At 38.5% G+C, this 13,425-nt stretch overlaps 1 protein-coding gene across 1 annotated transcript; it reads right to left on the reverse strand.

Annotated features, from left to right (window-relative positions):
• Nucleotides 1-420: 420 nt before the first annotated feature.
• On the reverse strand, nucleotides 421-11,064 carry LOC107763011 (uncharacterized). The gene is made up of 5 exons (XM_016581421.2): nucleotides 10,831-11,064; nucleotides 8,115-10,706; nucleotides 6,056-7,876; nucleotides 1,791-2,046; nucleotides 421-1,664 (listed from the first exon to the last, which is right to left on the reverse strand). The coding sequence occupies exons 2-5, from the start codon at nucleotides 10,608-10,610 to the stop codon at nucleotides 1,102-1,104; spliced, it is 5,136 nt and encodes a 1,711-aa protein (XP_016436907.2). The 5' UTR covers nucleotides 10,611-10,706; nucleotides 10,831-11,064; the 3' UTR covers nucleotides 421-1,101.
• Nucleotides 11,065-13,425: the final 2,361 nt, after the last annotated feature.

Consider the following 13,425-nt stretch of genomic DNA (forward strand, 5'->3'; position numbering starts at 1 on the left):
TAAAAAGTGGGTACAAGTTAAAACTTTTTTTTAAAAATAGGTATAGGTTAAATGGGAACGACCGAATAGGGCGCCCCGTACAATTTTTACGTTTAAGAGGTTTCAAGGGGAAAGGCTTAGGCAGTCCGGTCGCCCCATGCAATTTTTTCGTTTAAGAGGTTTCAAGGGGAAAGGCTTAGGCAATATGGTGTATGCAGAGTGTGTGCACGCGCGCTTGTATACATACAGCCGGAACAAGCTTACTACAAAATTAACAAATATGTACAAATTTACATGTATGTGCGTATCACAGAAAATTAACTATACACCAACTGGTACCAACACATTCAAATGCCTGTCATACAAAAATTGAATTGAAATAGAGAACTTCATGCACTTCATAGAAAGATCAAGCAAAAGCAACTATCCGCATGCTGCCAATATAAACATTTGACATCATTTCGAACTTCATTGTGAATTCTAGAAGCAAAAGATTAATGCCTCATTTAATGGGATAATTACTTACAGCCATATCCTTCCTCTGTTTTCCAAATAAGGTGCTCTCCTTAAATACAAATAATAGCTGCTCCATAGCCCAAACTCAAATTTGTGATTTACTTTCAAGAGACGTATTATATTATTTCGGACAATTGCTCCTTCAGGATCAGGCACTACGCTAAGGTTAAGTGGGTCAACCAAAAACAAAGAAGCTAAAAGAAGAGGAAACACTGATAAAATCTGTACAATGATCAGCGTAGCAAAATTCCCTGCACCCCTTACCGGCACGAGCCCTACCGTTGCAATGAACTGGAAAAACCTGCTCCCCGGAACACTAGTGGGCAAAGAGAAGCTAAAAACTATGTACCAAAACTGCCTTGACTATGATGACGTATAATTGGAGAATGCATCATGACTAAGGCAGAAACAAAAATTCTTCTACCAAGACTGCCCCAGCCACCTACGTTGAATATCCTTGCAAAATGTTATTAACAATGACGGATGCCATACCATCGTCATTTTGCAAACTTAGCGCATCCCAAGGGTAGATGATGACTTAGGCTGGACATGCCATTAGCACGGATCAGGTAACTTGATTCTGGCAATCATATATTCAGAGACAAGCTAACCATCAACGTTTGTGCTCTCAGCAGCAGCTTTGATTGCCTCAGCAGTCATGAGAGCAACAACAGCTTTATGGATGGCTAGATCAGCTCTGTAGAGTAACCTCTGGGCCCTCTCCCTCTTAAGTTTAGCCATGTTAAGAGCATGCTGTGCTGCTCCAGAGGCATCATGCAACCTGAATTCATGAAGATCTGAACTGTCAAATTGCTCAATTGCAAGCCCACGAGATCCTTCAGGTTGATGCTTTTGACTAGGCCACTCAGGTAAGCCCATATTCCACCTATGAACCCCATTACGCTTCACAACAGTTCTCTGATCATATGAAGCCACCATCTGTCTATTACTAAGAGAGTGAAATGACCCGATCTTCTTTGGTTTGTTCCTATAAAACTTTGGCTGATGATTCCAATCTGACACATCTGAGTTCAAGGAAAAAAACCCAGAAGCCTCTCGTGGAGAAAAAACTCGGGGTGACGGATGAAGCATAGGGGAACCATCTGAATATTCATGGGTCTGATACACAACCATCTCATCTCCATGTGCATATCCATTTAATCTTCTCCCTGTGAAGGAAAAAAACATTCTTTTATAAAATCACTATAAAGTAGTTACGCAAGATAAGAAAAAAAGAAAAATAATATTTTTAAAACAAACAGGCATGGATGTTTGCATAGTAGTAAGAAATGTACCAAAGGGATGAAGACCATCTTGATCCCTTGGGACAGCATGACTGTGTCCTGAAACTGAGATTTTTCTATGTGAGCGTTGTTTTGAGCCCTTGTTAGGAACCTCCAGACCTCGAGGCTTCAAACAAAATGCAGACATAGGTGGTTTCTCCACGGAAGCTGCTTTCTCCTGGCCTACAATGGCAAAGCCAAGATTAGCATTTGACATTGCTTGCTCCCAGTCCTTCAGTTGCTGCTGATACCTCTCCCAAAGGGGGGGCTGAAGGAAAAAGAAAAAGAATCAGTAAATTGTCTCAGAAAGATCAATCCCATCAAATAGTATTGCAAGCAATACAAATGAAAACTTAAGCATGAAGGAATTTAATAAATATGACCACGAGAAAGATAAGACACGTGAAAGGGTATCAGTCTGATATAGACAGTTTAGCAAGGTAGCGAACATACCAATAAACATGGCATTCACCCAAGTGAGCAATCAAAGGAGTACTTTTTTATCAGTTAAAGTCAGCAAAGAGTCGCCGGGGCAATAAAAAAGCAAGTAAAGACAACAGCACAATTCTTTAACAATTCCTTTATAAAACTGGGACACACACATACAGTTTGAAAGCGACAAACGGGCATAGCATCTCATCTCTCCAATCATCAAAATGTGCCATGTCTCAAATTGGAACATCTTTAAAGATTGAATTTAATGAAGGCATTTCTTAATCGCACATCAGGTAGAGCATATGTTGGCTCTTGCCTTCACAACAGAGTGGGCAAGTTGTTTACTCACAAGAAGCATCTTTCAAAGCAAACTCATAAGGGCCCATCAGCAAGCACCACCAATGTAGCTGATGCAGTGAAAGGTCATAACAAAGATCAAGACACATCAGCGCAGACATCCCTTGTCAAATATAAATAATCTAAACTGAAGGGAGGACTGATCAAATTGAAAAATCTCAATTGAAGGAAGGAAAGTTACGAGATATTCAATGGGGTGAAAAACTAGGATATGGTTGATTCACTACAATATTCAAAACCCACCACTGTCATGAGTCATGACCAACTTCAAACTTAGTCTGATTGATTGCTTCCTCTTAACCTTACAATTATAAACTCTAGAACTACTGATTGTATATAGTTTCTAAGTGCCTATATTTTTAGTTTTACCTCTTTTTTCCTTCACATGCTATAACAGCTTTCTTGGATGATATACCAAATGCTGATATCATCTCTTTTGAAAAGAAAAAAAGGCACCAACAACAATTTCGCCTCAAACTCAATCCCAAGCTAAGTTGGAGTTTGCTCCATGAATCTTCACTATCCATATTACTCCATCTCTAAAACACAAGCATTCAACCAATTTTATTTACACCTAAAGAAAGGTTGATCTTGGTTAATTTATAAAAGCAAACTAACTTTATAATTGAGCCTTCTTACTAACTATTCTGAAGTTATGAGATTTGGTGAAAACCCACAGGATCCAATGAAATTTTCTGCGATCAAAATAGTTCCCCAAAAAGACTTTTCGATCCACAAAGGGAATTGAGACAAAAGACCCTCCCAATCTTCTTTCCAATAGTCATGGAAGGTTTTCATTTGATGTTAAGAGCTCCAGATCCTAGCTGGTAGCAAGGGTTTAAAATTGATACCAGAGAGGAAGTTGAGGTTTCCCACATATGGTATGCCGATGATACACTGTAAGTAGATAAAGTATTTTAAAATGATTATGTAGCTTTTGAAGCAATCTCTGGTTACCCATCATGATTTCAGTTAATGCAAACCATTGCATAAATGAATAGGGCAGATTTTGGGTTACAGCGGTGGAGAAATTCCCGATAATTTGTTGGGATTACCATTGCGAGCAAAACAAAAGGATTCTGGTGTTTGGAAGACAGTATCCGGAAAATGTAAATGAAAATTGGATCCTTAGAAAAGACAGTAGTACCTTCGGTGGAAACTAACACACTAGTAAACAGGGTCTTGCATAAAACCCCTACTTGTTCGATGTCATAGATTCCGATTCCAGGCATAGTGGTGAAGAAGCCAAATACAATCAGAAATGATTTTTTATGGGTTTTAGGATAAGGAAAAGGAAGGAGTTCACCTGATGAAATAGGACAGGAATCAGGGAGAAAAGGAAGGGGCATGGGAGTGAAAAAACTGAAACTTCAAAACAAAAGCCCGATGCTGAAATGGTATTGGAGGTATAATGAAGAAAAAAAATGAATTATAGAAGCAACTTCTCATAACTTAATACGGGAAAGATAATGTAAGAAGTAAAAACCAATGACAGCCCCTCATGGCATTGCAGTGCAGACATAATAAATTTGTTAGAAGAATCCAAAACTAAAGGTGGGGAAAGAGCAGAAGATCAGGTTTTGGCTTGTCAAAGGCTGGAGGAGATGGGTTTAAAAGATTTAATTCCACAATGTGTGTCTGGTTACTGATAAAACTGCAATGTTGCAGACTGCCTTAACACTACAGGATGGACTCTACAAAAGAAATTCCTTTAATTGGTAAATTGAAAGGGCAAATATATTGTTTAATAAATTGGAGACTTTTTCTTGTGACAAGTTCAATATATTGGAGACTGCTGTGCTGGATGCAAATTCTACATCCTGGACAAGCAGTAAAACTGGATTCTTTATGGGTAAGTCATGTTATCAGATCCTCGTTAAGCAAGGAAGGACGTAGAAGAACTTGGCCTTGGAAGATGATACAGAAAACCAATTTCCCTCCTGATTTTACTAAGAAATAGGATATAAACAGCAGGTGGCATGTCCGTGAACAAGATACAGAGGCAATTAAGCATCATCTTCTATACTGAAGACAAAATTGTTGATATGGACAATGTTTCTTAACTATATGGAGGTCAATCGGTGATACCAGGTGAAGCAAAGCAGGCTCCAATAAGGTGGCACTTGGCAGGCAGGCCAGGCACAGAAAATCTGGAAAAAAACACAGAAACCATACTGGAAGACCATTCCATCGTGTTTTTCAGACAATATGAACAGAAAGACTGAAAACTTTTCTGATAGACAAAAGGTAAATACCTCACATGTAAAATTTTATGCTTTTGGTATAGGGAAAACATTGTTGTTGATAGAGAGGACATTTTGCACTTGATAGATTTTTTCTTTTGGGATAAGCGGAATCGATAGACTACTTACACCCAATGTTATCAAAGGCGAAAAGCACAAAAAAGCTCTAAGGTTTGTCTGCCATTTTTTAAGCGCAAAGTGAAAATAAAAAGTGGGCGTTAATGAAGAAAGGCGCAAATGGAGAAAAACTACAAATATGTATGCGTAGTCCAAGACTAATATCTATAAGCATGAATACCAAATATATGGAAATAGAAATTGAGGAAAATTTACGATAAAGTGAAATCTCAATTGTTTAGTGTCGCCTCTTCACAATTACGCTCATTGGCAAGGAATAGTATGCCTTAGAGCCTTGACGACAACAATGAAGCGCCCGCTAAGCGGGGCAAAGCGCTCAACATGTTTTGAGCCTTGCTTCAGGGCTGAAGCACGCTTTAAGTGCGCTTTGATAACACTGCTTACACCTATGAAGCAGACAAGCCCAGTGTATTAGATAGTACCTTCTTGGTGCTTCCTTAATAAAATTACCTTACTTTATTAGAAGAAAAAAGAAAGATCGAATTGGCGAATGCAGATTGTAGAGGGCATGATTTTTTGTCCTTTAAATTAATTGGTCAGAGTACAATAACACTGACGTCATGATGAGTCATGTGCAATTCAAGGTCTATCCTATAAACAAATGGACATCAACCACAGTACATCCAAGAGGACTCAAATTATTGGGCATAATATGATGCCCACTTACGATAGCTCGATATGTTTACAACCCTTAAATAAGTGTAGAATATATTTCTCCACAGAGGCTTGAGCACCATCAGCGCAAGTGGACCATCTTGCCGAACAAACAAAAGGCATCACAATTTTAATAATTTGGTGCAGACCAAATAAATAAAGAAAGTTGTTATCTCATAAGCAAGTTTGTCCCCTTCCTCCATTTACAGCCAAAAACGCTACCAAAATTGGTCAAATCTCATAAGTAATAGATCCCAAGACCAAAGATAGGGACTCTAACCCCCTAAAAGCTTGTATAAATATAAGCATGTTTAAATTTATAACAAGACTGCCACTCAAATTATTTGTATAAAAGTTTAGCAAATATCAGCAGCTAATCACAGCTAAAAGGTGTAGTAACACAGGATCAGATGCCGGCAATTGATGTTGCCAATATCAATTTAATCATACCTGGAGATGGCGTATTAATGCCATGCCCTTTTTCTGACGCTTAATCCCCCAATGGTCATAAACAGATCTAACGACTTCCATGGACCCTACATCAACCATCAGCTCTTCCAGCTCATCGGGTGTAAAGTGATCACGTTGACGGGCATATGCAACTTTCTCAAACATGTCCATCGTCTTCTCAAACAATTCATCAGATATCTCTTCACATTTACTCTCACCGGAGCAAGAGAAATTATTCTTGGACAACCACTGCTCGTCCTCACTGTCCATGTCATATAATATATGTGACGGATCCATGGCCATGTCAACATCACTTTCAACCTGTCGATAGTACTTTGGTGAAGAGCGAATGAAGGAGACTTCTGATGCATAATCTTCAATTTCTTCTATCAAACGAACACCAGGAATAGGAATGTTTTTAACTGAGGCAGCACGTATATTCCTGTTATAACACTCTTCATGCATCTCCTTGAACAACATCCACTGGCTTCTGTCAGGAAACTCCAGGACCCAATCCTTTCCCCCTTTCCACATCATGGCATGTGTAAAGCGATTGGTAGAGCCAGGCTGCAAAATGTTATGAACTTTATATGAATACTTGGTAACCCCAGAAAATTTGACAGCAATTCTCCATTCATTGTGACCCGCAATTTCCAGGACCACCCGTGCTCCAAATTCTCTCCACCCTTTGTCCGGAACAGTGACCAACACATTTGCATCACAAGATAGTAACTCAATATTTCTCTGTGAGCCACTACAATTATCTGCATTCTTCTTGTCACTAGCTCTTCTGATTCTTTTGTAAGGAAGAGTTCGTGGGCTGTGATTTCTGTGCATTGAACCCAAAGCATAAGATCCGTATGGCAATGTGTACTGCACCTGCGTTCGAGGTTTCTTTGGCCCATTGCCAAATCCACCACGTGTAAAATTTGTCTTCCCATCAACCAACACAGGTGAAATTTCTCCAAAAGGGGAAGAACTCGAGCTGTTTCTGTTACGACACAGCAATCCTCTAGGACCAGAAGGGTTGGGGCTCTGGACCATGCGATCACTCATACCAGCAATAATGGGACATTGGACCACATTACTAGTAACAGTTAGGTTTGGGCTAGAAATCATGCCATCACTTTTATTCAGAGTCAAATGAGATGCCTCGCCCAAGATAATTCCTTTTCCTTCCGATAGTCCCTCTACTTGGTCAAATGATGGAATTACAACACTCATCCCCACCAATCCAGAATGGCACCGAGCACTGGGCAAGCTGTGAGATATATTGTTAGACTGCCTTCTCCCTGGAGATGCAACAAACTGGTCTAATCCTTGACCAACAGATTCCGATTTGTGTGACACAACAATCACATCAGACGTGCCCAATTCAGAATGTTTGGCAATGAAAGAGCTCGGGGTAATATCTAATTGACAATTTTGAGATGACTTCAATGAAACACGTTCACTCAGCTGTTGTTTACACGCTAAACTCCCCAGTTTCCGTTCAGCTAATGATGACCCTCCAGTAACTCCAGTAGATGAAGCTACAATATTCTCAGCGGTATCAGAGCACTCCACCCTACTGCCGTCATCTTTAACTGGCTGGCAAGCATTTATAGAATCATAATCCTGAAGGCTAACACAAGCAAAGTTGCGCTCCATGAGTAACCTGAGATGTAGGCATATGAAGAAAGTGGGTGCAGCAGTAAATGATAGAGCAAAAGGAGGAATTCTTCCGAGCTTCATTGCAGAACTAAAAGTAGAACTAGTAAGCCTTGCACTGGAACACTCTGTCGAGGTGCCTGTGGGCAGGCAAGCTGGCACTAACTTCTTCTGCAAGTAAATAAGATATGATCATGATCACCATGGTTAGTTACAAATAACAATGGTGAAACATAGATGGGGATAAGTAAAATCTGGAAAGAAGGAAAAAGGAAACAGCAAAAGAACAAAAGAGATATAGCATACTACCCTACCTGTAGCATTAAGAACAAAAGATACATCAAAAGATGAAGGCTAGAACGAAGAACAAAATAGCAGACCTACACATCACATTGAGAATGAGAAGTACCTTAAATGAGGAAGGTTCTGCATGAGCATTGAACTGTAATTGCTCGCTTCTGCAATCGAGGGACTTGATATTCTCATATGTGCACTCGGAGAGGGGCAGCTGCTTAGCAAGCAAACTACGTTTCTGAAGCTTGGAGTCCAGGTATAACCATTTTGAATATTTGAGTTTAGAAAAACAGTAAAATGCAAAAGACTGCTGCTTCCTAGAATCCTGAATAGAAGAAAGCCGAAACCTTACTGAAGTTACAGGTAACTGAAGACTTTCAAACCTCCATGCTTCATCAGCTTGATTGAATAATGTTAGGACAAAGAAAATAAAGGCCATGGCGTGGTTGAGGCAACACTCAAATAAAAGAAACCTGAGCCCAACTGCATTATCAACAAAAAGCATCTCCAAAATAATTTTTGGCCACCTTATCACAATGGCACCACGCTGCAGCAGCAAAACAGTGTGAGACAGCCAAATCTGTTCTGCTTCAAGCAGCAACAAAGGCAATGTGGGTAGACATATTACAACCCTGAATTGCTTAGCTTCTAGCAATGGCATGTTTAATCTTAGCACCTCTACATCATTAACTGCAGGCAATAATTTCTCTCTCTCAGGGCCAGGAATGCACATAATACTGGTATTACAGTTCTGCAATCCATCCACAGCTGGTGTAACAGAAACGGTAGAAATATCAGCTCCATAAGCTTTGTCAGCTTCATACACAGGTAATAGTCCATCCCTCTTCTTGTGGAAACGCCTTCGAACATAAACAACAGGTTTTCTATCTTTGTGGCTGCTATGACTTCCGACAAAAGAATTCTCAGCCTTGCTAAGATCAATCAGTTTGTCAGGGAACAAAAGATCACAATCTGGCTTGCCTTTACTGTTGTTCAAGGAACCTAAATTCCAGTTTGTGCTCTCAGTTTTGGCATGTAGCGGTGATGAGACAACAGGGGTAGATAACTGAAACGATTTCTGTTTCTTCGATGGCCTGGAAGGAGAAGACTTTACTCGACGAGATGATCGAGCTAACCAAGATATAATGGGCTCTGAGTCCAGACTGTTACCTGGGTGGCTGTCATCATCTACAGTCAAGTCTAATTTTCTTTTGTCAATGTTTTTCTTAACATTTGCAGATTTCCTGACTTTCTTTTTTCCAGGTACCTCCCCAGGTAAAAGCAAGAGTTTAAACCGCTCAGTTTCTAGGTTTATCCATTCTTCATCTCGGTCATCATATTTAACATGATGGAGTTTCCTCTCTGGGTCAAAATCATTCAAAAGACCATAATACCAACTCTCATCCAATGGCCAAAAGACTTTAATCCTTCGGTTCAATACCCAGTAAGCATCCAAATCCTTAGGAAGAACTTCATAGAAATGACGGCGTTTCCTAGAAATACCCCTCGCTTTGAGCTTCTGCCTTGGTCGTAGAACTCTGCTAGCAGTATCAACTGATGCAGATTCTGAACCAGCCAAGGAATTCCCCTCCCGACTAACAAAATCCTGACCAGAAGTGAGTAAAGAAGATAATCGTTCAGCAGATAGTGATGCTGAAGATCTGCTTTTGGAAGAAAAACCTGTACAACTAGGGTCAAATCTCGAAGACAGCATCCTTGCTGCATTCTGCTCAAGGTTCTCCTCATCATCATCATCCAAAGAATCTTGACAAAAGCTTCCGAAGTTATCTCCAGATGGTAAACCCCTCTTTACAGATTTTCTACTCGTAGATGACGAATCCTTTCTCTTGTTACGAGTACTCCGGTGCTTTCTAGAAGATGCTTCACCATTATTTACAGCTACATGACCATCTTCCTTAGCATGCCGAATTGAACTCGCCTTATCTTTCTTCTTTTCCCGTGATCCATCAACACTTATCTTTCTCTTTACCTTGACGGTAACACCATTGCCAGCCGAACTACTCGGTAATTTAGAAGTCCCTTCATCACTTTTAGCTTCTCCACCAGAAAAGGCCCGCTTTTTTGGAAGCTGATCACCCTCAGTCTCCTCAGGTTCACTTTTTAACTTGCCATTTCCGATGACAGAAGTCCGAATCCTCGATGATAACTGTGAACCTCGACCACTACTATCAAACTTCCTTCGCCCCACAGAACCACGCGGGCGCTTCGGAATTGGAATAGCATTACCATTACTATCTAAACTAAGAGAAAATCCATTCAACCCATTGCTGTAATTCAACCTTTTCTCCAGCCCAGATGATGATAACTGCGATTCAACTGGTCCCCCACTATCCCCCCCATTCACATGATCCTCATCTGTGTTAGTCCTACTCTTCTTCCCAGATGGCTCAGGCTTGTCCAATGACACCTCTTTTATACTCTTCCTCTTCTTCTTCTTCTTCTTCCTAACATCAATATCACTGTCCCCGGCAGAAAATTTCCCCTTTTTCAAATCCCCAAACTTATACAGTGTCTGCAGATCCAAAGACCTTTGTTTCTTCGAATTCTCGACAGAACCACCACCAGATTTTTCTTCGACACCACTTTCCATCTACAATAATCACTCAATAACCGAACAACAAATAATTCCCCAAATTTCATATTCCATCACACATCATATGTTCACACAAAATACGTATTTCCAGATCTGTTAAGCACAAATTCACAACAAAATACTCAATCAAAACACAGAAAACTTCACAATTAACAAAAGAAATGGATACATTTCTTCAATTAAATAGATAAAATCCAACATACAGAAATACACATACCTTTTCCTCGGAATTATCGAACTAGAAACCGAAAATGGCGAAGATCCGCCACATGCAAAGGGTGAAATTCTAGGGCTCCGATCAGAGAATTGAGGGGAAAAAAACTAGTGTGATTTGGTTCGATTGGAAACCCTAACTGATTTATCTTTTTAATTTAAATTTTTGTAAATAATATCGTTTTTCTGAATTTTACCCTTCCTTTTTTTCCCTAAGGAGAGAAACAAAAGCGAAAGTGAGAGAGGTTTTAGGGTTCGTTTTGGTTTTACAATTTTCAGAGAATTTTTTTTTTAGAAATATCGTTCAATAAATTTCGCCACGTGGCATCCTTTATCTCCGTTTATGACTACATTTAACGGTGAGAGATTTGATTTATTGGCAGGGAATTTGAGAAAATATAATGACGTGTTATCTTACGTGGCAAGATCGACGGTGGAGATTAGATGCTCGGTGGTAATTGACGGCTTGGATAAAAGAGTTATTTGGGAAGAGTTCGGTAATTAATTATGGGAGAAAGGGTAGCTTTTCCTTTTATGTGTTAAAACGAAATGGGCATACAATTTATCAAAAATAAAAAATAACAAGAAAGTCCATGGCTTTTTTTTTCCCTGCGTAAATGCAGGTAATAGGGGGTTATTTCACGAAGTTTTAATAAGCATACTCGCTCTTTATCTGTCACGTGGTAAATTTAGCTCATAGACGAAATAAATTTACGCATTTAACATTACCAAATTATTATAGATAAATTAATCATCTTAAATGATGTAACAAAAAATATATTAGCCAAGTATAATTATGTGAGAAATTTTTGTTTGAAGATAGATGTGATGCATTTCTTAATTTGATATATAAGTTTTACGATCCTCCTTTTTTTAAAAATAAATAATAAGTATAAATTTTTTGAGTAATATTTTACTAGTCAATAGCCGAAGGCATTAACCGTAAAACGTGATGTGACCAAGGAAATGAGGTAGGTCCAGCGCTGTTTGGATGGCCCACGAAAATTAGATTCTTAGAATACTCTTTTACTGTAATGAAACAATAAAAGTAGAAAGAACAATATTGTAGAGAAAGAAAGAGCAAATTCTTATTGAATTTTGGGATGAATTACAATGGAATAGAACCCTCTATTTATAGGGAGAGATTGGCTTAGCCACCAAGCAATAAACTCTAGAATCTCTCTAAATATAGACATTCACCTTAAATAGAATTTTATTTATAACACTCCCCCCTTGAATGTCTATTCAACAGATAATGTGCATCGTTAAAACCTTAACTAAAATAAAACCCAGTGGAAAAAAATTCTAGAGAAGGAAAAAGAGTACACATATCTAACAATACGCCTTTTGATTGCCTCATTAAAAACCTTGCAAGGAAAATCCAGTGGGACAAAACCTTGTAAGGGAAAAAGAGTGCAACGCGCATTAACTCCCCTAATGAGAGCATCAATTTACATCCTTGAGCATTTGCATTCCAATCTTGTGCACCATCTTCAAATGATCTTTGGTAGAGATTTGATAAACAAATCAACCATATTAATTTCAATGAATATATTGCATCTTGAAATCATCATTCTTGGTAGAGATGTAATGTCTTCATAAACTTCTGTAGAATGGCCTTTTCAATATCTCCATAGAGGTATTCTCGCTATCACATTATCATGCTTATAGTTATAGCAAGATACATATGTGCACAAATTGCACTTAGAATGTGGTACTTCAAGACCAAGAATTGTATATGCTTTAAGCGACTTAAATCCTTCATGGATTATCATATAAGTTAAGTCATATAAGCCATATAATAGACTTTAGATGCATATCAAGTTTTTATGTCATGCTAGACATATAAGATATCGAAAACTGATTGCACATACCATTGACTTTATACTTTCAAGTATTTGAACAACATAGACAAAATTATGTCTTTCATATGGAATCAATTCTACTTGAATTATGTCTCTTCCATTTGGCCAAACTTTTGTGTCTATATTCGATAGACTTAAGATCCTCATCTATACTTAGCGCTATGATAGATGTCGTCGACAAACATTTTATATCGATTCCAACATTTTTTCATAAAGACATAACATAGAGATCTCTTCATTCATATTTTCAGGTACCTGAATCTCTCATGAGATTTTATGAAGTGTTATGTCATGTGATCTTCTAGATCACTTGTCTCCTTATTATGATCACTTTGATCATTTGCATATCTTCTTTATCAAGAAGTTTTATTTGAAACTGATTTGTCTATATGGTTTAAGCGTACCATAGACTTTGTCCTTCTAGGATTTGATAGGAGCATTTGCAATGAGAATATAGTTACTTTCTTTGGGTCAGCAAATGTGTATAGCATGCTTTGAAATATATTGCAAACGAATTATCTTTTTATGAACTTCAAGTTCATATTATGATATTCGATGATCTATATATACAAATGATAATCCGTTCCACGTAACTTTTTCTCAAGTGTTTATCATGTCTGCCCCTCATGTTAGAAAAACTAACTTGTCTCCTCAACTTTGAGAGCCCATTCTTTGTGTGTCATGATGCTAATCAAAATATACACTGCACATTAATAATAATAAGATGGAATTAT

This window comes from Nicotiana tabacum, chromosome 1, assembly GCF_000715075.1.
Source record: "Nicotiana tabacum cultivar K326 chromosome 1, ASM71507v2, whole genome shotgun sequence".
NCBI lineage: Eukaryota > Viridiplantae > Streptophyta > Magnoliopsida > Solanales > Solanaceae > Nicotiana > Nicotiana tabacum.

Bases quoted from the DNA above. Each gene is read 5' to 3' on its own strand.
- LOC107763011 (XM_016581421.2), bottom strand. From the start codon at position 10,610: ATGGAAAGTGGTGTCGAAGAAAAATCTGGTGGTGGTTCTGTCGAGAAT. The intron at 2,047-6,055 runs GTATGATTAAAT...TTTTTCCTTCAG, and splicing joins CATTAATACGCCATCTCCAG to CCCCCCCTTTGGGAGAGGTA. The intron at 1,665-1,790 runs GTACATTTCTTA...TTTCCTTCACAG, and splicing joins AGATGGTCTTCATCCCTTTG to GGAGAAGATTAAATGGATAT.